This window comes from Biomphalaria glabrata, chromosome 4 (assembly GCF_947242115.1).
Source record: "Biomphalaria glabrata chromosome 4, xgBioGlab47.1, whole genome shotgun sequence".
In the NCBI taxonomy this organism is placed as follows: domain Eukaryota; kingdom Metazoa; phylum Mollusca; class Gastropoda; family Planorbidae; genus Biomphalaria; species Biomphalaria glabrata.
In genome coordinates, this window is record NC_074714.1 from 53,577,126 (window position 1) to 53,602,386 (window position 25,261).

General features: G+C 35.9%; 1 protein-coding gene across 1 annotated transcript in view; it reads left to right on the forward strand.

The window, feature by feature from the left end:
• The first annotated feature begins 6,280 nt into the window (after nt 1-6,280).
• The window catches only part of LOC106062642 (transient receptor potential cation channel subfamily M member 2-like), a 57,875-nt gene continuing 38,894 nt past the window's right edge, over nt 6,281-25,261 (forward strand). Inside the window, exons 1-8 of the mRNA XM_056027600.1 lie at nt 6,281-6,400; nt 9,093-9,176; nt 10,558-10,620; nt 12,300-12,393; nt 12,960-13,078; nt 13,256-13,361; nt 15,805-16,055; nt 16,753-16,763. Of these exons, the coding sequence (XP_055883575.1) occupies nt 9,114-9,176; nt 10,558-10,620; nt 12,300-12,393; nt 12,960-13,078; nt 13,256-13,361; nt 15,805-16,055; nt 16,753-16,763 (707 nt within the window). The 5' untranslated portion in view covers nt 6,281-6,400; nt 9,093-9,113. The remainder of the gene's footprint in view (nt 6,401-9,092; nt 9,177-10,557; nt 10,621-12,299; nt 12,394-12,959; nt 13,079-13,255; nt 13,362-15,804; nt 16,056-16,752; nt 16,764-25,261) is intronic.

Sequence of the window (25,261 nt, forward strand, 5' to 3'; positions counted from 1 at the left end):
GGGGGTATCTAGGAGTTTGTTTTCCGTGATGCCTTTAGGCTCAGTAAACGCAACTCTGCCCGAGTCGGGTGTCGAACCTCGACCCCCTTCTATGTAGCCAAGCCAAGCCAAGTTCAAGCATACTAGGCCTCTCTCGACCACACTTCCCGCTTCTTTACCTTTAAACACAAGTTGATTTTTATTATCTAGTATGACTTGGACATTTTTTGAACACCCTTGCCATTGTTACTTTTGTGAAATTATTGTAAAATCCCTTTGATCCATTTTTTTGTTACATCCTATTTATATTACAAAGCTTACATCAACTCACTCTGTCAGTCTGATAAAAAGTTTGTAAACATTATCTCTGCCAGACCCAATCTCAGACCAAGCAGTGAATTTGCATAATTATTTCTTTTACCTGACAACACAAGAACCAATACACACAAAATGTTAAAAATTAATTTATTAGTAATTAATTTTTTTTGGTATCTCGAACAAGGGAAAGACATTGTACTTGACTGAAGAGGTGATCTTAGTGAACACAACATGAAAAATAGGAGGAGATTATAGAAACAATCTTCCACATTCATAAGTTCTCCACTAGCAGAGTGGTTACCGTGTTGGTTTGAGAATCATGAGAAGGCTTGAGACATGAGTTAGAATTAAAGTCATTCCCCCCATTTTTATTTTTATAAATGCATTTTTTGTTTGTTAGTTTAGATCTATCACAAATTTAATGACATGACTGATCAAAACGAATTGATACAACTTTGCTCACATACATTTTTTGCCCGAAATCTCGACACACATATTTCGCCATAAAAAAAATCTTATAAACATGTTAACTTATTTTACAGCCTTTACACTATCATTATCCATTAAATCGTATCTTATATAATAATAATAATAATAATAATAATCTTTATTATCCGTAAGGAAATTTGTCTTACAATTTGTGCATTACACCAAACAAAAAACATTATAACTATAAGAAACCAAAGTGTACATTCACACCAGACTCACTCATAATTTACATGGGACAAAGTTTATACCAGATTGTTCTTTGTAAGCCTATTTTGTAACATTCACTTTGTCTCATTTTTTTTTTTGTCCCCCTTGGTGAGGTTTTACCTCTTTTAATGTCCCCTGTGGATTTGAACGCTTCCTAATAAGCCTCAGCTTACTTTATATTTATATAAGTAGAACTTGTTTTTTCTCAACATAATGTTATTATTATTATTATTATTATTTATAAATAAGAAGTTATGCAGTGAAAATTAGTGCTAGGGAGTCTAAATCATAAAGTGGACAAGTTAAAGAGTAGAGTCCCATTGCAGATCTTGCGATCTGTTGGGCAGACGATATAAGGATCATGTGTTCTGGGCTTATTAGTAGATTAGTATTATAATAATGTTGAACGGTTAGGAAGTCGTAATTGCCAGTGAGTTAAATTCCTTTGTTTTTGTTTTTTTTTTAGAAATCGGCTATTATTATTTTTTACTAGTCGGGATGCCTTTGATTTTTATTTCGGGGCCATAGTGCGCCAATTGTTATCGAACACTTTTGGTGCATGCGCCATAGGTTGGCCAACCCTGCCCTAGATAGCAAAGACAGCAATATCCATGCTCTAATGGAGTTAGGGAAAGAGCCAATTTTTTGGCTAGCAAATCAATTGAAATTACTGATTGTTTTGAAGGACAGGAATGTGTGACTGTGTGTGGGTGGGATTACTTTACGTGATGTTTCTTATTGCCCTATTCTTCCGTATATTATATCATTGGAGAGATATGTTATGCTTATCCTTAAGGTCATGTGGTAATAGAATGTTTGGGCTGAAGGACACACGATGTCAGCCTAAGCTAAATGAAGCGAGATAATTTAGAAAAATTTATAATCTAAGACAATTGAAATCATATTTTTTTCAAGAAAATGTACAGAGCCAATGCCCAGCATTCTTGTAACGTTACTGACTTAATTGCTATTTATGTGCAGGAAATAGTACTCTGTGTGTGTGTTGAATAGTAACCCTTTCTTTCTGACCTTGCGAAATATAAGACATATTATTTTAAGGCAAACAGTTAACAAGCAGGGTGTCAAGTGGCCAGGACAACGACCAACAGCCTTTACTTTTCCTAACTAAAGTCAGGTAGCCATTAGAATTTAGGGGCGCCCAAAAATCCCTAAACTCTAAATCCAAGTCTTCTAGAGATTATGAAAAGGCCATACGTTTATGTAGCCCAAGGTTAACTAGGGTGTCATGTGGCCATTAAAAGACAGGTGGGATCAAATGAAAATTCATGTGCAAAAGAATGTTTCAGTACCTTTCAATTAGTCCACATAAGACACTGAATGCTGCAAATGTTGTCCAATTGACCGGATTTGACAATAAACGAATTTAACTATAACCAGGTTTGACTAAAATTGCAAACTAAATAGTGAGAGCTGATTAGACCATCACTACTTATACCGGATGTGTAAAGATCCACTGGGCAGAGCTGGCAGTACCAATTTTTACGGGGCTCAATTCAATAGATTTAATAGATTATTGCGAGGCCCTTCTAATTTTAATTTTATAAATTCTATCATTACCAAGAGAAAAAGCTGCGATTAACAAGAATTGTTTGTTTTAAATTTTGATAATATATCAAGTGGGCTAATCCTAATATAGCTTCATAATTGTTTTGTTACTTCCCCTAATTCGGAAAGTCTTACTCATCATCATCATCATCATCATCATCATTTCTTTGGGTTCCTCATGGAACATAGGGCCTCGACAAAAACACGCCACTCTCCACGGTCTCTTGCTAGCTTATTGATGGATGGCTACCTAGCTCTTTCCTGTCCTCTCGGCTTCCTCTAGTATACAGCGTCACCCCTTTTTTTTTTGGTCTTCCTCTACGTCTTGTTCCTTGGGGGTTCCACTCTAGTGCCTGCCTAGATCTGTTGCTGGTATATTTTCTAAGTGTGTGATCAATCCATCTCCACTTCCTCTCTAAGATCTGCACCTCTATATTTTTCTGCCCACTCATCTCCCACAGTTTGGTGTTTTCCACTTTGTCATACCAGTGTATTTTTAGGATATTTCTCAGGCATCTGTTGATGAAGGTCTGTACTGTCACGTGATGCACATACCTTGCCTTGGTGTGACAGCTTGAGTGCCTCAATAACCCTCAGAGCTATACCGGCGGGAGCTCATCACTCCTGGCAGGTCCTACTAAGCCGGACAGGCCTGTAAGAAAGAGGCCAGACAAAAGGTGCATCCCCCCTCCCCGGGACACAGGGGTTGTGCGATAGGCTAACAACCTATCCAAGGAAAAAAAAATAGTGCTATAGAAACCAGTGTTACAACTAAACGAACTCAATTTTTACTAGACCCTGACCAGTTCTTTTTTTTAAAAACAATTTTAGACATGGAGGCGACTGACTAAATAATCAGTGTAAGGGGTTGACTTAGTTTAACTCGCCCGTATTTACAGACTTACAACAGAAGTTTCAGAAACAGGTTACCGTTTGACCCAAGGCGAACCCTAAAAATGTGTTTTGTTTTTTTTTTTTACATTTAATTTTAAATATTACGCTAACCGCATAGAGGTCAAGCCCCCCATCTCCCCCCCCCCCCCGGCCACAAAAATGATGAAAAATTCCTAGCTATGCCCCTGTGTACATGTTTAGAATGTTACTTTTGTTGTTGGGTTGAAGATAGTTTACTTCCTAGTTCAAACCTACCGCAGGCTGACTGGGAATGGCAGCGGGCAGGGTATAATATATAACCCAGGACGATCGAGACGTCTGAACGACAATGCTTTACGCATACCGCAGGACCAGGCAGTCAACATTTCCTGGATTTAGCTATTGTCTTCAACTGTGTGTGTGTGTGTATGGGGGGGGTCCTCTTAAAAATGGAGGTGCTGGGACCAAACAACAGGTGACACCGGTCCTTGTATACTAACTGTAAGCTCACCGAAAAGTGTTGACCTAGATACGATACTAATACTCCTACATAATGCCAAACATTTTATTATTATTTTTCTAGAAAATTTAATCGTCCAAATTATGGAATCAATTCCAGAAATGATAACATTTTATTTAATAATTGTATTTCTACTTCGGCCTACAAGAACAATAAATGTTTTAAATTTTTATTCAGTGTGCGTATGTGTGTGTTTGTGTGTTTGCGTGTGTATCGATTGGATTATGTAATGAGGAATGAGCTTGACAAACGGCCAATGAATGGGAATAGAGATACATAAGAATATCGATCGACGAAAATATTTTGAGAAAACTATTATTAACTCACTCTGTCTGTCTGGTACAATTTTAATACACGTTATTTCTACACATTACATTTTTTGGTTCTAGTTAAAATTTTGCACGATTATTTATTGTGTTTCTAAAAAAAAATCATGAATCAATAAAAAAAAACCCCAGTAAAATGTATTAAATAGTGATATTTCATTGCTTTGTTTTTTATCGAAAAGGTAAATAAAAGCTATTTATTGAGAGATGTGGCTGTATGCTTATTGGTGGAGTTATCTCCCTTTTCCAACTTAGATACGCATTTTTTTTTTTTAAATTTTTTTTTTACATTTTGCTTGTTGCAAGGCTTGTATTCACTTAACCCGAAAATCTGTCAGTCAGAAAGAATTTTAAAAAATACGTTTCTTTCTTCTACTTCCCATTTTCGGATCAAGTTGAAACTTTACATAATTATTCATTGTCATTGACACCAAATAAATTACATTATTGATTCCTACTATTTGATACCATTATACACTTAACATAGGCGTCCTCGTGGGGAAACAAAAATTTATACTATACTTGTTCTCCTTCAGCCCCTGAAGTCATTTTTTATGTCAGTGAAAAAAACTCTACGACAAATGTAACCACAACATAAATAATCCAGCGGCGTTTCTACACACGCGTGAGAACAAGTTAAAATATGGATGGGTGGGCCTCCTTGTCTTATAGCTAAGTGGGGAGAAAAAATACATTTGTCCTATAGAAAACAATACGTTTATTAAAAAAAAACTCGCTACATTTCCCTATCTTCTTTATACAGTTATTTTTATCTTCTAGTTAATAACTTTTAACAATTAATACATTATAGCATAACTAGTTGACCGGAGGCGTAACAAACGCCGCTATTTTGCAGGGCTGGCCTTAGGTCACTGCAACCTATGAGTCTGCTAATTATAGGTGTATAAATTATTAAATTAAACCATTTTATAACTTATAACAGATTTCCCGCGGCCTCTTGTCGATTTACCGGGAGCTCCTGAAAATCTCCTGAAATTGCAAAATATACAAAAAAAGGTCTTGGAAATATCCGGAAATTATTAAAATCTTTTGAAAACTCATACACATCTCCAGAAATATATAAACGAAAATTGTCATTTTGGGGTGTCATTCAATATGGAAAACTCCATTCCTACGCGCGTTAAAAAAAAAGGGCATTATGCATTAGCCGTAATTGTGTAATGTGGTGAAAGAAGCTTCTCGCGACTTAAACTAATGAAGAATTAGCAAGAATTACCAAATGTTTTAATCTATCTTTTAGAATTGTTGACCTCAAGTAATTCTTCATTAGTTTCAGTCGCGAGAAGCTTCTTCTCACAACGATGGCATGCACTTACACGCTAATGGAATAGTGCCCCTTTAATACTTATGGCCAGTTGTTTACAAGCTTATCATTGGACCAAAAAATGGACAAACCGCTTCTTTTTCCACAACGTATTGGTACCCATGGACCTCATTCACCAAAACAAACGGCCACGTGATAATATTGATAAAACAATGAAAAATCCCGTCACGTGATAACCATTGTTGACTAAAATTACACCGTATTTTGTAAAGAAGAGATAAAGAAGAGATAGAGAATCACGTGGGTCAATGTTGTTTGTTTTACGATTGGAGAATGAGGTCCATTAAAGTTTGGGAAATGATGGGTGACAAAAAAAAATTCCGTGTTTAAATCAAGCGTGATTCTAACCAAGAAGTAGTTAGAAAGTCTAGTGCTTTACCAACAGGCCAACTCACCCCTTTTCTGGTGTAATACTCCTAAATAAAATATTTCGGCACCCTAATGAATCCGTACTTTTGCTCCCAATAATCAACTCCAGTCAGCAGGATAGTATGAAGTCATGCGCATCGTCTTTGTGAGTTACATAACAGGACGACCATTTTGTGGTTGCAAACAAACTTTCTTAAAAATTTTCAGGAAAAACTTAGACCTTAATTTTTAAAAGACGTTTTACCTGAGTGATCTTGACATCCGGGTTTGTTTTATATTTAAACGCAGGCAGCTTTCATTAAAGAATTTAAAACAATTCCACAGATTGTAGAATGAAAGCTCGTACTCCTTGATGTACAATGGAAAATATAAAACGTCATTGATCTTCATGGTTTCAAGAAGCCACACGTGAATATTGCATTTATTCTAATGACTATAAGTTATTAACTCGAACGATAGTTTCTTAGCACGTTTCGGATGCTCCTTTCTGAGTTGAAAAATATACATCCTATGGCTAAAAGTCATTGAAGGCAATAAATGATTACTCGAAAGTAAACAATATTGCTACAATGTAATATTAGCTGAAGTGTTTCCACTGAACACAGGGAGGTAACTCGATTGTCTGAATATGCGATGTGCACTTCTGGTTGTAATCGGAATGGTATTTAGATCGAAATATAGCCGGTATCCTCCCCTGATATCGTATATGAGAAATGGGCTAGAACATTGCATAAACTTTAAAAAGTAATAACATGTTGAAATATACACTGAATGCTTGCATTTCTATGTATCAAACATATTATAAGATTGTTGATACCGGTATTATAAAGTAATATAGTTATGTATAACGAGGCATAGGCAAGGCTTCTAATACTGACCTGAGGTATATTTCTTTAACATTGATCCGGATGGCCTATATCAGTGATGCCCAAAATACGGCCCGCGGGCCAGATCCGGCCTGCGACGTGGTTCCATATGGCCCGCCGAAATGTCGGTACAAAGGGTACACACCCCCATCAAAAAATAAAAGGTTTACTTAAGTATCTTTACCTACGTTAGGGCCCTTAAATTTTTCTTTAATTGATTGGCACCATGACCTTTAACATTAGTGTGTTTATGAAATGAGAATCTACCAGAAAAAAGAGAACGGATCTTAACATTTTTTTGTGTGGAGCATGATAACAAGACAACATATTTGATGTGTAAAGAAAGTGTGGCTGTTTCAATAAAGAACAACATAGGAACGTCATTATGAAACAAATATGACGTCATTCTTGTTTTGAGCCGCGAATAAAAAGATTGTTAAACTACGCCTAGAGATTGCAGGGTCGGTGGGAATATCTACAAAAAAAGCGACAAGAAAATGAGTCGGCGTCAAAGCTAGCTACAATGTTGCTCTTATTTTAAGTACAGAAATAAGGCCAATTTCTGACGCGTGAAAAAAGAAAATCCCTTCAGATATCCAATTCCTTAATGTAAAAACTAGCTCCACTGGTTTCTAATCTAATAGTTTCAAATTCAGGTCAATTTCATTGCGTTTTTTTTTTGTGTACATTTTCGTTCGTGTGGCCCGCGACAAGAGTGTCAGAAATTAAAATGGCCCGCAGGTCGAATTAGGTTGGGCATCACTGGCCTAAATAGATGCTAAACAGGTACATGGTTGCTGCTAAGTAATGAGCCGGTTTTAGCCTTATCTATTTTTCGCCGTATTTAGGGTTCCTTTGAGTCCATTATTTTATGTTGTCTTCACAACGTATTCTCTGTGTGCCTTTTCTTCTTTTTCCTGATACTGTTCCCCGAAGGAAGGCCTTTGCGAGCCCTAAGGACCTTGTTATATATCATCATGTGGTCCGATTGTTGTATTAATTCTGTTTCTAATCTCTTTATTTGTAATAAGTTCTTTGTAAGTGATACAAATGACCTTTCTGTAACATCTTTCAACTCAACTGCAAGGTCCTTCTCTCTAAATTTGCAGTCAGCGTTTAAGATTTACAAACATAAGAAATGAAAGCATCAGCCTGATAATAGAGTCGATGGCTATGTTTTGTCCTTTAAATTTACTATCATTCAATAGCAAACCAAATAGCTTGACTCAATTAAAACTTCTAGACAAGATTTCGGACTTATGATTTATCTTTATATAGTTAAGTGCTTTATGTCAGTCTGTCACAAACCATGTTTGTTTAGTATCACGTTAGGGCTTTTATATCGCATGCATGCTCAGAGCGCTTTGGTCCAATCTCATTTGTGGACCAGTTGGGGGGGGGAGGTATCTAGGAGTTGTTTTACCGTGCTGCCTGAGTCGGGTGTCGAACCTAGGTAGCCAAGACAGGCCAAGTTCAAGCGCACTTAGCCTCTCGACCACGCTTCCCACCACGTTAGGGGTAAATAAGTAAATTTTTTACTCTATCCCAGTTGCCAAGAAGTTCACCATCTCTATCATGTAATATACTGATCAACTGGTGCACGTGAATAGAATTTGGAGTGGTATAAAAGGTGTGCACGTGAGTTTTGTGTTAGCTGGAGGTGGCCGGAGTTGAAGAGTGTGACTTCATATTCTGCATCGGTAGATTAGATCGTCACATTTCTCGACATGGGATAGAGATAGTTTGAGTTGTGTGGTATACCAGAACGAAATCATCTCCTTTTTGGAAGTAAATTCTTTATCTCACAAGATAAGATACAACTGAAATACTTAAGTAACCAATTTTATGAGATACTGGCTCTTCAGTAATTCAATACATTTTTTTTCGCTGAGTCTTCTTCAAGAGTATGTTAGTTCTAGTGCTCCAATAAAAGATCTTCCTGTCAACAAAGAAATGAACTAAGGTTTGAAGTTTCTCTCCAGATACCCAAGCCCTATGACAACGAGATACCATAACAAACCAAAGAATCACCAATATAGAGGCAGTTTATTACACATTCAGCCACATTTTAAGCACGATTATTTTTATTTGAAAATATACATAAATAAAATATTGATCATTGGCTATGTAAGAGTTTGATATTGTCTTTAAAAAAAAAATTACATTTTAAATTTAGCCTTTAAAGAATATATAAACTAAAGAGTAACTTTCTGAATATACTTTGCATTCTAAAGGTGACACTGTGCGATAACGGAATGGCTAATTCTACAAATACAAGGTGGAAGAATTTTATGCATAACGGACAAAGTCAATTTATGGTAGGGTAAACATATTTTTTATGTTTTATACAGATAAACCATACAACGACATTATATGTATTTAGATAGTCAATTCATGGATAATGTGCCAGTATTAGTTGTTAAAACAAAAGCATTTTAATGGCCGAAGTCCGAGTACACCGCCATTTTCCTATGTTGTACCAAGCTAACCGTGCAGGACTCGCCATTAGTGTAACGGTACCGTGAGGAACGGCGCATGGATTATCGACAGGGACGTGGAAACTTTTTTTCAACTCTGCACCGTGCAATGGGAAAGCTCTGGCATTCCCTTGGACACTCCCACAGGAGTTTTGTTTAGCTATTCACTTAGCTTAATTACTTCCTTGAGTAATCGTTTCCACCCAGTGTGCCACGTTGAGGCAGAATAGCATTACCGAGGTATTTATAACCTGATTTGTAGTTTGTGTCACAATATCGTCATTTTCTTCATTTTCTACATCTTTTTGTGAGAGTATCAGTTAATTAAAGATGATCATAAATCATTTGAAATGGCGAATCTCTTAGGCTTTCTGTATGCAAACAGTATTGATGGTAGTGCCATATCCCATTTTTGTGGATTGTCATCCGCTACGTTCGGCAATTCTTTATTCAAGGAAATTAAAAAAACAAACTTTGCATATGCCATTGCCTTTTGGATCTTTTACATTTTTGCCGCATTTCAAACATGTTCAAGAATGTTGTCGTTAGTGAACAGTGGAATACAAGACAGTTTTTTCTCTTCCTAGTGCTATTACTAATACAAGGATAGAGGCACATTTCTCATTCCATACGCTAGAAAAAAAAATTCGTTCAAGTGATCCTACTTCCCTAGTGTCATTTAGAGAATGGAATGGGTTGCCTGAGTCAGACAGGAAAGCAAAAAACTTAGCAGAGTTTAAGTCATGGACAACGAGATGGACACATGGATACGCGTAGGGCATTCTTTTCTTTTGAAGTAACGTCTGTATTGTATAAGAAGATGAATGGAGTGTTCTTATTTGACAATATCTCATCAGGGAAATACAAATCTTGTAAATAGTGTTTTTACTACAATCAACGTCAACGGTTTTAATTCTTTTGAGTGACCACCTGGGGATTTCGTCTACCATAATTAGAATATATTGATTACCTCTAATCAATATCGATATGTCGAATGAAATCAAACAAAGATCTTACTGAATGACCAGTCTGGTATATGTAGCTTTTGTAGTGGTGCTGTAATTTTTCTATAACCTTTCGATGCCACTAAAGACTATGGAATAGAAATGTAGACTTAACACATAACTCTAGTGTAAACTTAGATCTAAATTTACATATTAAAATCCGAATTATGCGATATTGTATGAGCTTCAATATTTGTTGCTGTTTTTTTTTAAATCAGTACATCCATGAAAACGAATTGAAATTGACTGACCTAGACCTACAAAAGAGTCCTAAATGCAAGGTAAATTATTAAAAGCTTTTTTTTTTAAATTACATTTCAATTGTATATCTTTTTGAGCACGGCATTACCTACTACGTGATTTTGCATGAAATAATAATAATAAAAAAAACAAATGTAGATATTCTTCTTTTTCTTCTTCTAGACAGCTTTATTGCTGCTGAGCTGTGAGCTCTTTTCCAGACTATGCCAAGGAAAAACAAAGTGTCCTGTTTGCTTCAGTTGTTCAGCACTGCCGTACAGGGTGTTGGTTATTTTGGGCTGTAGTGGAAGTAGGGTCTGCGTAAGGGGCATTCAAAGTGGATATGGTTTAAGGTTTCATAAGGGTGGGCGCAGTGTCTGCAAAGGGGGCAGTTGTGTGGAGTTTATTTTGTTCAGATGGTAATTTAATAGAGGTGTGTGTCTTGTTCTTAGTTGGAAAATTGTAGATTGTTCTTTGCGGGGGAGAAAATTTAAGGCCAGAAATGAGTAGGCGCTTCTGGAAAAATTCCTCCCACGTTGCTCTCTTTTTTTTGTTCTAGTTTCCAAAATAATTTTTTACGTACGAATATCGTTAATATTTTCAAAGGACACTGCAATTAATAGAATTTATATAAAATATTTAAGTAATTTTTAAGTATTTAACAATTTTTTTTAAAAAGTAACCTTGGAATAATGATTTGGCCGCCCCTTAAAGTCGACTGCCTGCGTGCAAAGCACACTTTGCACAATAGATAGCGGCGGCCGTGTGCGCATTTGTCAAGTTTATTGTACGATAAGTGTGTAATGGTTCAATTTCTTTTGTGGTATAAGCCTCTCAATCACATATCACATCGTAAACAAAGCCTGTTGTACAAGTATGTAAACTGTAGCCAGTGACGACCCCATCTTACCCAGACTCTTATTGCTGGCCTCAGAATCAAAACACCATAGATAAGAATATCAAAATTTAATTTAACATTTTTCGTATTACTTCAACTTTCTGTTTCTATTTCAGTTTCTATTTCAGTTTCTATTTCAGTTTCTATTTCTGTTTCTATTTCTGTTTCTTTTTCTGTTTCTATTTCTGTTTCTATTTCTGTTTCTATTTCTGTTTCTATTTCTGTTTCTATTTCAGTTTCTATTTCTGTTATTATTTCTGTTTCTATTTCTGTTTCTATTTCTGTTTCTATTCTGTTTCTATTTCTGTTCCTATTTCTGTTTGTATTTCAGTTTCTATTTCTGTTTCTATTTCTGTTTCTATTTCTGTTTCTATTTCTGTTCCTATTTCTGTTCCTATTTCTGTTTCTATTTCTGTTTCTATTTCAGTTTCTATTTCTGTTTCTATTTCAGTTTCTATTTCTGTTTCTGTTTCTGTTTCTATTTCTGTTTCTATTTCTGTTCCTATTTCTGTTTCTATTTCAGTTTCTATTTCTGTTCCTATTTCTGTTTCTATTTCTGTTCCTATTTCTGTTTCTATTTCTGTTTCTATTTCTGTTTCTATTTCTGTTTCTATTTCTGTTTCTATTTCAGTTTCTATTTCTGTTTCTATTTCTGTTTCTATTTCTGTTCCTATTTCTGTTTCTATTTCTGTTTCTATTTCAGTTTCTATTTCTGTTTCTATTTCTGTTTCTATTTCTGTTCCTATTTCTGTTTCTATTTCTGTTTCTATTTCTGTTTCTATCTCAGTTTCTATTTCAGTTTCTATTTACATATCTCACCAGCTACTTGTTCAGCTAAAATTGCTGCCTTCAGATGTGAGCAAAGAGAAAGTAAGAGTGTTTGTCCTTAGTTTGATCAAGTCCATTGATTATGAAGGTGAGAAGACTATTCAAAACTTGTCGCTCTAGAGTTTATTTCATTAATATATTATAGATCATATGAAATGCGTCCCTTCTGAATGCATTCTGTAAGAAATAAAATGTTTTCAGGTCTTTGTAATTATTTTTTTTTAAAGTGTTTCCAAGATTACATTCTTTGAAGGGTTAATTGTACTTGAAACATCGGAAATTATTGTGACCTACCTTTAACTGTCTAAACAACTAGCACATAAGTAAAGTTCCCCTTTCATAACTTTCTATAGGGCAGAAGATATAAAGGTCATCTGTTTCTGTGGCCTACGGTTAACGAGGATGTCATGTGGCCAGCACAACCGCCTTTACTTTTTCCCAACTACTAATGTCAGGTGCCCATTAGAGCTGGGCGGACTCAGAGGCGCCCGAAGAAATTTTTAAAAAATCCCAGTCTTCACCTCTATAGATTTTAACCCCAGACCACGGTTCGGAAGCCAAGCGCTTTACCGCTCAGCCACCGCATCTCCGTTGTTAATATAAACTTGGTAAAAAAGTAACGTGCTTATATATTTTTATCTTTCTAAAACTCAGGCGGCCTTCTGATCGAGCTTGACGACTATGTCGCTAATCTCATTGGAAGTGAAGATCTCATAACAAAGAGAAAAGTCAAAGCGATGATGACAGCCTCCAATTTTGAATTATTAAAAATGGTAACGTAACTCAGATTACAAAATGTGATGCATTTCATAATTTGTTTGGTTGTTTTGCTCGATCATTTAAAAAAAAAAAAAGGTTGACAAATCTAAATGTTTGTAGATGTTCTCTTAAAGTTTTTTAAATTTTTAATTGCTTACTTAAATGAAATGTTGCGCCTTTTTTCATCTCAGAAATATGAACCGAAAAGCAACACGAATATAGCTGCCTACTCAAAGTTCAAGTATATTGTTGTGATAGATAACAAAGAACTAAAGATGAATTTAGAAGAAACCGACAGTAAGATAATGTTATTTCAATGTTGGATTATTGTCTGAAAATTTGAAGAAGATACAACCAGAAATGTGAATAAACCAATATTTAATTTTAGAATTAAAAGTTTTTGCTATCAGAAAACTAAAAATAACTGTTGAAATATTTTGAGCTTGATAGGGCGATTTTTGAAAGGAGGAGCGGTGGATGAGCGGTAAAGCGCTTGGCTTCCGAACCGGGGGTCCCGGGTTCGAGTACTGGTGAAGACTGTGATTTTTAATTTCGGGATCTTTTGGGTGTCTCTGAGTCCACCCAGCTCTAATGGCTGCCTGGTCGTAAGGTTTGCGCGCTGGACTGTTGTTCGGATTTATCGATGGTCGAGGGTTCAAATCCTGCCCGCTCCCATCCCTCGTCGTCCTGCGGGAGGTTTGGACTAGGAAGTAAACTATCTACAACTCTGAAGGAACATCCGAAACATGTAAAACATTTTACAAACCTGACATTAGTAGGGGAAAAGTAAATCAATTATTTATATTGTTGCTAGGTATTCGTATCAATTTAAATCAGAACCTGATTACGTCTTCGAATTGAGCCTACAAATATAATTTAGTTTTTGAGAGAACAAAAATCGCTGTTTAAGTTGTATTAGTTTTTTTTTAAAGTATTCTTTTATTTTTTCGTGTAGCTCTAATTGATTGTTTTAATAATGTGGACAGATTCGATAAAAAATGAGTGAAGTGGATTGAAAAGTTATCATGTAAATATTCATTATCCCTACAATAACCATTGTTTCTAAATCGAACCCTTTAAATGCGCATTATTTGAGGCAAATTTCTAATTCCATAAGCTATAACAAATTTGTACAAGTCCTCCTGTTGTTAAAGAATGAAAGTGGTTGCCTGAATCAGCCAGCAAAACCTACTGTGACCTATAAATAGGATAGATCATAAGACCAGTGACCTGTACTGTACTGGCAAGTTAGTCCAGTGGTACTTTGTGGTCCCAATTATATTATCTAGGCTAATAACTATAGCCTCTAGATGTATAAAACTACTGCGATAGACAAGTAATAATACTGAGATTTCAGTTGCAACAAAAAAAAGGAGTTTATTTACAAACAAAAGAAAAAGATCATGGAAAATATAAATGGCAATAAAGGCTCACAAAAGAAAATGACATAATGAAACAAAGTAAAGTAACAAGACAGTTTCCGGTCAATATAATGAAAGGATCACCATCATAGAGGCACAATAATGTCTTATGCCGAAAAAACAAGAAGATAGTTTACATTAGTTTACAATAATATCATACATGCATTAACAATGAAATGACGTCATTCATGAGACACACTACTGTCTCGTATCTAAACAAAATATGTCTTTCAAAAAAAAACATACAGAAGAGGATAAGAGACTAAGTAGACCTATACCAGTTACATAAATCAACGTATTACTAACAAATAAATAAAGTCTACTTAGCTCATTATCGAAATACTCTTCCCACAACAGTGGCACACTCGTTTTGAGTAACATAACAATAGTACAACAACACAAGTATTAGTTAAACATTATATAGATTTAGTTCAAACTACACTGGTCAGTTGAAAGACTCAGGAGAGAGTGGCCATTGTAAACAGTTAACAGGGACTTAAATCAAGTAATAAAGGGGACCAACTCTAATTAAAAAAAATAAAGGTAGCCACCCTTATTGTCCCTCTTGTCACACCTACGACTTAGCAGAATTTAAGTCATGTACTTTCTTGCATGACTAGATTAATTCATGACATACGTAGGTCTTAATTATCTTCTTTTTTTGAAGTCACGTCTGTAATATATAACATATGATATGATACTTGACTTACTTGACTTAATCCTGTGCACTCCCAGGGGAGCATAGGGCCTCAACCACACCTCTCCACCGAACTCGGTTCTGAGCAGCTTTCTTCATCTGCTCCCATGTCATTCCAGTACCCTTAGCTTCACTGATGACTGACCTCTTCCAGGTTGGCTTGGGTCTGCCCACTTTCCTTGTGGGTTCCAGTCAAGTGCCTGCCTTGCAACATTGGTAGCTGGTTTTCGCAGGGTGTGTCCTATCCAGCTCCATTTTCGTTTTGTGATGTCTTGGGCTATGGGCTTTTGTCTAGTTCTCTCCCACAAATCGATAGTAGTTATCTTTTCTGGCCACCTAATTCCTAATATCCGGCGTAGGCATCTCCGCCTGGTTACACCTTATAGGGGTATCTTGCCGGTCCCAAGCCCGGGTAAAGGAGGAGGGGTGATCGTAAGGCTAGCAACCTCACATCTCTAAACTATTGCTACAGAAACCGGAAATACACCAAACCAACTAGAACTTGGTCAGGAAGGTTCCTCTGTGGAATAGTCTATGATGTGTACTATGATATGATAACTTAACCTTTTTTTTTTCTCACAAACAGCTTTATTTTTTTCGTCTCTGAATTTTTATTTTCCAGAATTATATAGATGTGAGGTGAGAATCTTTGGAAGTAGAGCGCGAAAACCGGAACATACCACAAAAAGTGAAAGTGAAGATGAATCTGATGTTGATGATTTCAGCGGTTCTAGTTTGCTTGACGAACCTGACGGCTTAGGTGGTGACGACAGCACTGCCGATAATGAGGATAATGATGGTAATGGTTATGAAGAAGTGTTGGACGAAAATGAACAAAACTCAAAGAATAAGTTTGTTCAGCTATCTTTCGGGGTAAATAAATTCGTTTATTATTTTCTACTTTAAAAAATAACTACAAGAAATTAAAAATACATATATACATAAATATCTATAGTGAACTATTGTAGTGGCAATTTTGTAATGCATCTATGTCTTTTAAAAAGTAGTATCAATATCGCAAAAGCTTTATATAGTTTATTGCTTGATAGAACCAAAAATAAACACCTTAGTGAAAAAAAGGGGCAAAGGCGAGTAACTGGCGCCTTAACCAGTAAGGCTCGGGCAGGATGTGCTCGTTAGCTATAGCCAGCTACCCACCTAGGAGAAGGAAAACTCTGAATTCAAACCTCTGTTGCCTTGCAGCTATACCCAATCATAGGAAAGGCTTCGGGAGTCAACCCTGAGGAAAAATCAGGAGCTGGCGACCCTAAGGCAGTCTGCAGCACCCAGCACTACACCCTGGCGGAACCTGCGACGTCGCTAACACTAAACTGTATCGAAACTTGCCGTTTCTCTGGATACATCAGCTGCGTGAAGGGGGGGGGGGGTGACTGATCGTTTCCATGAGGTGATCCATGGTCTTTTCGCCACTGAAGCAGGCCATTGAAGAGTTATCTTGTGATAGTGCACAATTGCAAGTGTATAGTGTTTCAGTGTGTGTGTATGTTCGTCGGGGGTTATTATTGCAATTAACATTAATAATAGTGTATGTTCTTTATTTACATTTCAGGATGGTCAAAGGTCAGTTCAATTTACTTTAGCTGTAATAGTAGTTGTAAAAAACAACGCACTCATGCAGAAGGTTGACAATATCAGTTAAAGTATTAATTTTATAGTAATAAAGAATAAAAAAAAAATAATAATACCCAATAACAGTTATATTAATAATTCTTAATGATATTAACATGAACATAACAATTAACTCTGACAATAGCAATATTTACATTTGTCATAGGACTGAAGATAATACTTCTACTAATAGCACTAAAGAAAAGGGCTTTGGGAACAGTGGCGTAGCTAGGGTGGGGGGAGGAGGGGGGGGGAGAATTTGAAAATCCCCCCGGGCCCCCACTTGAGAGGGGCCACCTAAAAATCCAAGGGTCCCCAAAGAGGTCAAGCCCCCGGGCCCCCAAACGATGGAAAATTCCTAGCTACGCCCCTGTTTGGGAACTATTAATAATTAGCAATAATTATTATGTGGTGGGTTTGGCACAGAATACAACAACAGAGGCAACTCTTGGGCTAATTTAAGGGTTTTATTAGCAAAAAAAAAAACAAACTGCCAACGGAAAACGTAAACATTATAAATAAAATATCTTTAAGCATAAAAAAATTAAAGAAATCAAAGGCATGAAATGAATTGTGCGTAGCTTATAAAATAAGATGGACATAAAACAACGTGAGACATGAGATACAATGAGCTTTGCTCGATAAAACAAAATAGGAACTGAAATCTCCCCATTATACACAGAGTGAGCGTGGTCGAGAGGCTAAGTGCGCTTGAACTTGGCTTGGCTTGACTAGAAGGGGGTTCGAGGTTCGACACCCGACTCGGGCAGAGTTGTGTTTACTGAGCTCCGAAAGGCAGCACGGAGAAACCCCCTCCCCCCCCCCAACTGGTCCTCAAATGATAATAAGCTATAAGCATGAAAGTAGCGCTATATAAAAGCTATAATTATAAATAAAAAGACATCTCAAAAACTACATAATTGTCGCAATATAAACAGGGCAATAAGAAATAAAAAAATAAATAAAATCCAATTAAATTATAGCCATAGCTAGATAGATCCAGTACTTTAGATCTAGCATGGAAAATATATACACTACTCTACTAGCTGTCCAATGATGGACAAGTTAAAGGAATGTACACTTACATCTCTTAGACTTAGTACAGAAATATGTACAAGTGAAACATGATATAACACTAATACGAAAATAACTAATAAAATCAATGATATTATTCTGTATCAACAGAAAAAAATCCACACACTAGATGTAAAGAATACATAACAAGAAGTGTGTATAGCTCTAGTCTAGTACAAGTACACAAAAATAAATTAACTCTTATCTATCTACATGCTGTCCACCTACAATTAAAAGTCTAACAAAGTGGATAAAACCAGGGTAGCAATATTTTATGAAAAACAGTAAATAAAAAATATAGAATATGCAATAAGCAGTAAAAATGTATCTACCTGCAGCCTTGAACAAAACAAAGAACTTATAAAAGAATACAACAGGATTACAAAAGGTGGTATCTGGGGGTAGATGCGGAACACAAAGCTACGGCGAAGGATGTCAGCAAGAGAAGAAAGTGGCCACCTTGATTGTTCCTTTTTTTTTTTTTAAATCGGTTGTTTTTGGCGATTTTTCCGGGGCAGAGGCCAGCTTTTGTTGGTGGACTGGTGTTAGGTCAAAAGTTTGTCTTCCCAGTATCCTCCCCCACTACAATTACCAAACGAAATAATCAAGAGTGCTGAAGATCCAAACGTTTGGTACTGAAGGGAATCCATCTATGTCAGCGGTGGGCAAATTGCGGCCCGCCGATGTGCTTTATGCGGCCCGCGGACAGCTAAAGAATTCACACACATTAGACATAAAAATGCACATATATTAAATATAAATAATTGTAAATATGAATAGAAATTATTGAAACATTTGATTATTATCACTTATAATGAAGAGACTAAAGAAACATTGTCTCTAAACGTCATTATAAAACGTCATTCTAAAAAGTATAAAGTAAACGAAATTATTTTAAATTTTAATATTTCGAAACAATCATTCATAGACAAAAGCCCAGGCCAGTATTTATTTAATTCCATGAAGAACTGTGTTGAAATAGTTGGGTTGGCTTGTACACTATGGTAAGGGTAACAACTGATGGAGCCCGTGCTTTGAATGAGAAAAACAGGCTTTTGATAAAATAAAAAACAATATACCAACCATAAACTCATAAAGGGAAAGTTTAAATAAAGCTGCATTGAATTTCAAATACAAATAGTTTATACTATATAATTAAATTAATGGAATAGGGCAGACCTAAGGCATAGGCAAATTAGGGCCTCTGAATGACATGGACCCTCAAGCAAGATATGTGTTAATTTATTATAGGAAAGAATTAGCGAAACTTGTCTCAATGTTATTGTTGAAGTACACTAGTTTTTTAAAATTAATTGCATAATTATAATTTTTTCACTGTTTATTTTTTATCCTTCAATTATTTTTTTTTTTTGGGGGGGGGGGAGGTTGGCTACCAAATTTACTTCAAGAAATTGCTAACTCTTATAGTAATTCCTCCATTGAGAGTGGAAAATCAAGGAGGGAGATATTTATGTGGCCCCCCAGTTTTTATGCGGCGCTCGGTAATGAAAGGTTGCCCACCCCTGATCTATGTCGTTCGTCTCTGTCGCTAACCAAATAAATTCAAAAACTTGTTAATTAACCTAATTGGAATGTTTCCAAAGACGCTAACATTTAAACAGTTGTTTTTTTTTTACAAAGCTTATTTCTTCGACATCCAATCTCGTATCAAGCAGAAATTTTGCACTATTCACTATTGTTTACCTTAAAACACAAGAATCAATTAAATATTTAACCAATTAGTTTACTATTGGTAAAAAAAACTATTTTGCATGGAATCTCGAACAAGTGAAAGAAGCTTTACTTGCCTGAATCGGTAATGTAAACTGAGTTATTCCCCTTTAAATTAGGCTGTCGTTTTAGACAGTGAACACAAACATGAAATAGAAACAATAGATTAGTATACAATATTCCATGTTCATAGACTATTCACTACTAGAGTGGTCACCGTGTTGGCCTGAGAAGCCCGAGAAGACTTTAGCCCACAAGTCTGAATTTAGATCATTCCCTTTTAAAATAAAATACATTTAACAAATTTAATTACATGACTGATCCATATTAATTGATACACATTAATATAAGCTTTTTTTTTTTTTTTTTTTTTTTTTTTTTTTTTTTTTAATTTTTTTTTTTTTTTTTTTTAATTTTTTTTTTTTTTTTTAATTTTTTTTTTTTTTTTGCTTGTTTGTTTGCTTTTTTCATATCTAACTGAAGTGTTTGCTTTTAATGTGTCATTATTATCGATATGACTTATCCATAATAAGAAAAAAAAATAAAAGCATCTTTTATGCACCAGATTTCTTATTGTTAACTAACATATACTAACAGTAGACTAAATTGAATTTAAAGATTATTATACATAATATATTATGAAAATCTAACTAGATTTTTCACTTTATAACCAATCAGCTTGATATTTTCCCAAAGATATAAATAAACTGTCAAATTTCTAAACAAAAAGTTTATTTCTTTTTTCGAAATCCGTGTCTAATCAGGCTTTAGCCAGCCAGTCATTGTCTGTCCATGCAGGCAAATTTTCCAAGCTAGAAAGCGGAATTCTAAAAAAAATAACTAAATTGATATGGGAGGGAATTTTTAGGCGGTAGAAGGACTGCGAAACATATTCGTCCGATTCAGTACAACGATTTTTTAGTTTACGTAAAAGACTAAAACAGAGCAATGATAATTCACCTTTATTCTCATCTATTCCATAGTTTGTCGGATCAGCTGACAGTCTCTCTCCATTCCTTTCTGTCTTTTGACTAGAATCACTTTAAAGACAGGTCGCATAATCCTTCTTCTTTTTTTTCCAGTATGAAAGGGGGCAAAATTAGTATTGTCATCTTATGTGTACCACCGGGCATATTCAAATGTAGAAACTGTCTTAAAAATATAAGATTAACCCAGGCATACTGACCTACGATTTAAGCGTTTTCATCGATGCTTATGCCATGGAGTTTTGTCTACTAACGCAAAAATGGTAATTCTAAATTAATTTGCACAAAGCTTATGTCAAATCACCGACCACAGGCGGACAATGACTATGCTTGCCCTGAATGTGGCAAAATAAATAGGTCACGACTAAGGCTGCGTAGCCACAGGAAATACTCCATTCCTCATTAACCTTGAATAGAAGCCATATAATAATAACAATTATTATTATATTAAATCACTCCGTCTGTCTGTTTTTCTATCTGTCTGTCTGGTAAAAAAGTATTTTTCTCCCTCGCCAGTTCCCGGATCATGTTGGAACTTTGCACAATTATTCACTGGACATGAATCAGTTAAAAAAAAAGCAACAACAACGTCATAGACAATTAATCACTAGTAATTAATTATTTTGTTTGATACAAAACAAGGGAAAATTAATCCTTCAGCATGTATAGGAATGGCTAAAATTATATGGTTTAGCACCTTTAAATAATTGCTAACATTTTTTCTACTATACGCATTACCTCCGATCAAGTTGATACTTTAAACAATTATTTATTTTAACTTACTTACTTAGACTTAGGTCCTCCCGCGCCGTTCGGCGCATTGGTCGGCAAGCTGTCTCCATAAACATCTGTCATTGGCAATGTCTGAAACCTCCTCCCACCTGGTGTCCACTGTTCTGAGGTCCTCCATGAAGGTGTGTCGCCAAGTAATACGAGGACGTCCCTGTTTGCGCTTTCCTCGTATTGGCTTCCATGTTATCGCAACTCTTGGTGTGCGTAATTCATTTTGACGTAGAACATGTCCCGCAAACCTCATGCGACGCTCTGTCACAACCTCACTAAGTGTTCGACTCCCAGTTCGGCATAGGATTTCCTTGTTTGAGACCCGATCTGTGTAACTGACTTCCACATTTAGTCTTTTCTCAATTTTGACAGATGACTTCCATGTCTCACATGCATATGTAGCAGTTGGAATGACGATTGTGTTGAGAAGGTGTATTTTTGCCTCGAGTCCAATGGCTTGGCTAGTCCAAATAGGTTGCAGCCTTTGGAAAACGCTCCCTGCCTTTCCTATACCTAACAAGACATAAATATTTTTTTTTTTAATTATTTTTAAATAATTATTTTGTTTGATACAGAAAAGGGGGAAATAAATTCTAAATTATTGATGGATAACGTTGTAAGGGTGGAGTTGTACCCCTTAGATCACTGGCGGATCCAGGGGGGGGGCGGTAGGGGCGATCGCCCCCCCCACTCGGCCGACCCCCCCCCCCTTCGGAAAGGGGGGGCGGACGAATTTTAGTATAGAATTCACACAATTTGTATACAAATTTATTACTTATGTTAATAATATATACTAATTATTTATATTTCAACCTATTTTTTTATCATTTCGCCCCCTCCTCTAGTATGTTGACCGATTTGGTGGGGTCGGGAGGGGGCAATGGTATCACCCCCCCCCTATACACTTTCGAGTGGGGGGGGCGGTCCAATTTATTTGTAGAAATCACAGCTTGCTAACAAATTCAATTAAATATCTATATGATTAAAACTTGTTATTGATATTTTAACCGATTTTTATATTATGTCGTTCCCTGTTTACCGTTTGGGGGTGGGGGGGGGCGAATACCTCTACTGCCCTTCCCACCTAAACCATTTGAGTGTGGGGGGGGGCGGTCCTACTTTTATGGAGAAATCATAGTTTGTGAACAAAATTAGTTGAATTAATCTATAAATTTTATATTATGTCGCTCCCTTTCTGGTATCTTGGTCGATTCGGTGGGTTGGGGGGAGGGCGATTGCATGTACTGCCCTTCCCGCTCTAGCCCTCTGAGTGGGGGGGGCGGTCCTATTTTTATGGAGAATCATAGTTTGTGAACAAAATTAGTTGAATATCTATATAATATAAACTACGTATTGATATGTGAACCCATTGTATATTATGTCGTACCATACTCTAATCTCAAATTTTATCATTAGTAAGTTTAAATGAAAAAAGGTTGTACCAGGTGGGAAGGGCGATATATGCAATTGCATTTCCACCATCGGAAAAACCAATACTTTTTCTTTTAGTATTATAGTTTAGAAATTACAAAATGTAAAAAATCACACACTAATATAATTTATATATACTATAAATTAAATTCTTTTATCGAGTCGCCCTATTTTTTTTGTATTCTTTAATGCCAAATGCAATCTTTAGCAGAAATTATTAAAGGAGCGAGGATTAATCGTTTTCATTCTACAGCCCCTCCCATTTCCAGAGTTTATGTAATTTCACATGAAGTTATTATAATTATTTTAAGAAAGACTTTGCATTGGAAAAGTTAGAATTCAAATGAAATTTTTCACTATAAGAATCATGATTGAGATGAGTTCTAAACCGAATATAATACATTTATAGTCACCTTTTCCAAACCTTTACTCAATCGGATATTTTTCTAGTTAAATAAATTTGGGACTATAACTCATAACTTATACCACAACGTTTTTGAATATTATTTATCGAATAATTTTTTTTCGGCGGCGATCCTCAAAGCCAAAATCTAAATATGTGGGGTATCTTATCTTTTCAAGGAACAAATCGGTTTTATTTGCAATGTATTAAGAGCCTATAAATTCATATTAGAATATCTTTTAAGTACAATATTATTCAAAAGGTCCTTTTTTTTTTAATAGTATGAATAATGAGCTTTAGGTCAGGAGAATGCGTTTCTGCAGTGAAAAATGCCATAAAACGCTTTTGGCGTCGGGGCTTCGCCCCGATCTCCATTGATGAATTATGAGCTGTAGATGTCAGGAAAATGCGTTTCTGCAGTGAAGAATGCAAGAAAACGCTTTTGTCCTTTCGGGCTTCGCCCCGATCTCCATTGATGAATTATGAGCTGTAGATGTCAGGAAAATGCGTTTCTGCAGTGAAGAATGCAAGAAAACGCTTTTGTCCTTTCGGGCTTCGCCCCGAACTCCATTGATGAATAATGAGCTGTAGATGTCAGGAAAATGCATTTCTGCAGTGAAGAATGCAAGAAAACGCTTTTGGCGTCGGGGCTTCGCCCCGAACTCCATTGATGAATAATAAGCGTAGATGTCAGGAGAATGCGTTTCTGCAGTAAAGAATACAAGAAAATGCTTTTAGCGTCGGGGCTTCGTCCCGAACTTCATTGATGAATAATAAGCTGTAGATGTCCGGAGAATGCGTTTCTGTAGTGAAGAATAGAAGAAAATGCTTTTGTCGGTGGGGCTTCGCCCCGAACTTCATTAATGGATGATGAGCTGTAGATGTCAGGAGAATGCGTTTCTGTAGTGAAGAATGCAAGAAAACGCTTTTGGCGTCGGGGCTTCGCCCCGAACTCCATTGATGAATAATAAGCTTTAGATGTCAGGAGAATACAAGAAAATGCTTTTGTCGTCGGGGCTTCGCCCCGAACTTCATTGATGAATGATGAGCTGTAGATGTCAGGAGAATGCGTTTCTGCAGTGAAGAATGCAAGAAAACGCTTTTGTCGTCGGGGCTTTGCCCCAAACCCCACTAGGGAACCTTATAGCGTTGTCCCACTTTTTCGCCGAAGGTTGAGAAATGCTGCTTTTTAAAATTCTCATATATATATATATATATATATATATGTGTATGTGTGTGTGTGTTCTGTACACACGTTTATGCATAGGGTTAGGGTTTATTGGGCGTTAGGGTTAGGGTTTGGAAAAAAATCGCCCCCCCCACTCCAAAGTTCTGGATCCGCTAGTGCCTTAGATACGTTTTTTTTTTCAAGTATTTATATTTTTTATTTTTTCATGTTTATATTCATGCAATTTTCGCTCATGATGGAAGTATTAACTCATGGTGATACCTATCATTTCCAATAGCAATTGTATTGTTAACAATATTACGTCTTAGAAATAATGCCTTTGGACAATTTAATTTACGGCCTGTCGACGAAATGTACCGTTATGTGCGCTGCCCACTTGGGGTAAATAGTACCTATGACATAAGAGTATAAAGTACCGATTGTACTAATTGTCTGACGACAACAATTGCCAAGTTACTCTAGACGTAATACCCTACCCACCTTCACCTGTACCTTAATCTGTTGAGCCGTTGGGGCACCACATATTATTTGTCGACCGTCTTTCTCCATTCCTTTCTCTTTATTATTTTTTTTTTAAATCTAGCTCTAATACCTTTCTTATTAAATATTTTTTTTAGATCTACATTTAGATCTAATAGTTGCAATATCTAGAGATCTAGTTGTAAAATTCATAATTATATAATTTAAATCTTTATCACATTAACTCTACAAGTATAGAGTAAAGACTATACTGAGTTATAAATCTAGTATACATAGATGTAAATAGATTAAGCCTATATCTAAATTCTATACAAAGAATAAAGTATGTAAAGAGATTAAGCCTATATCTAAATTCTAAACAAAGAATAAAATA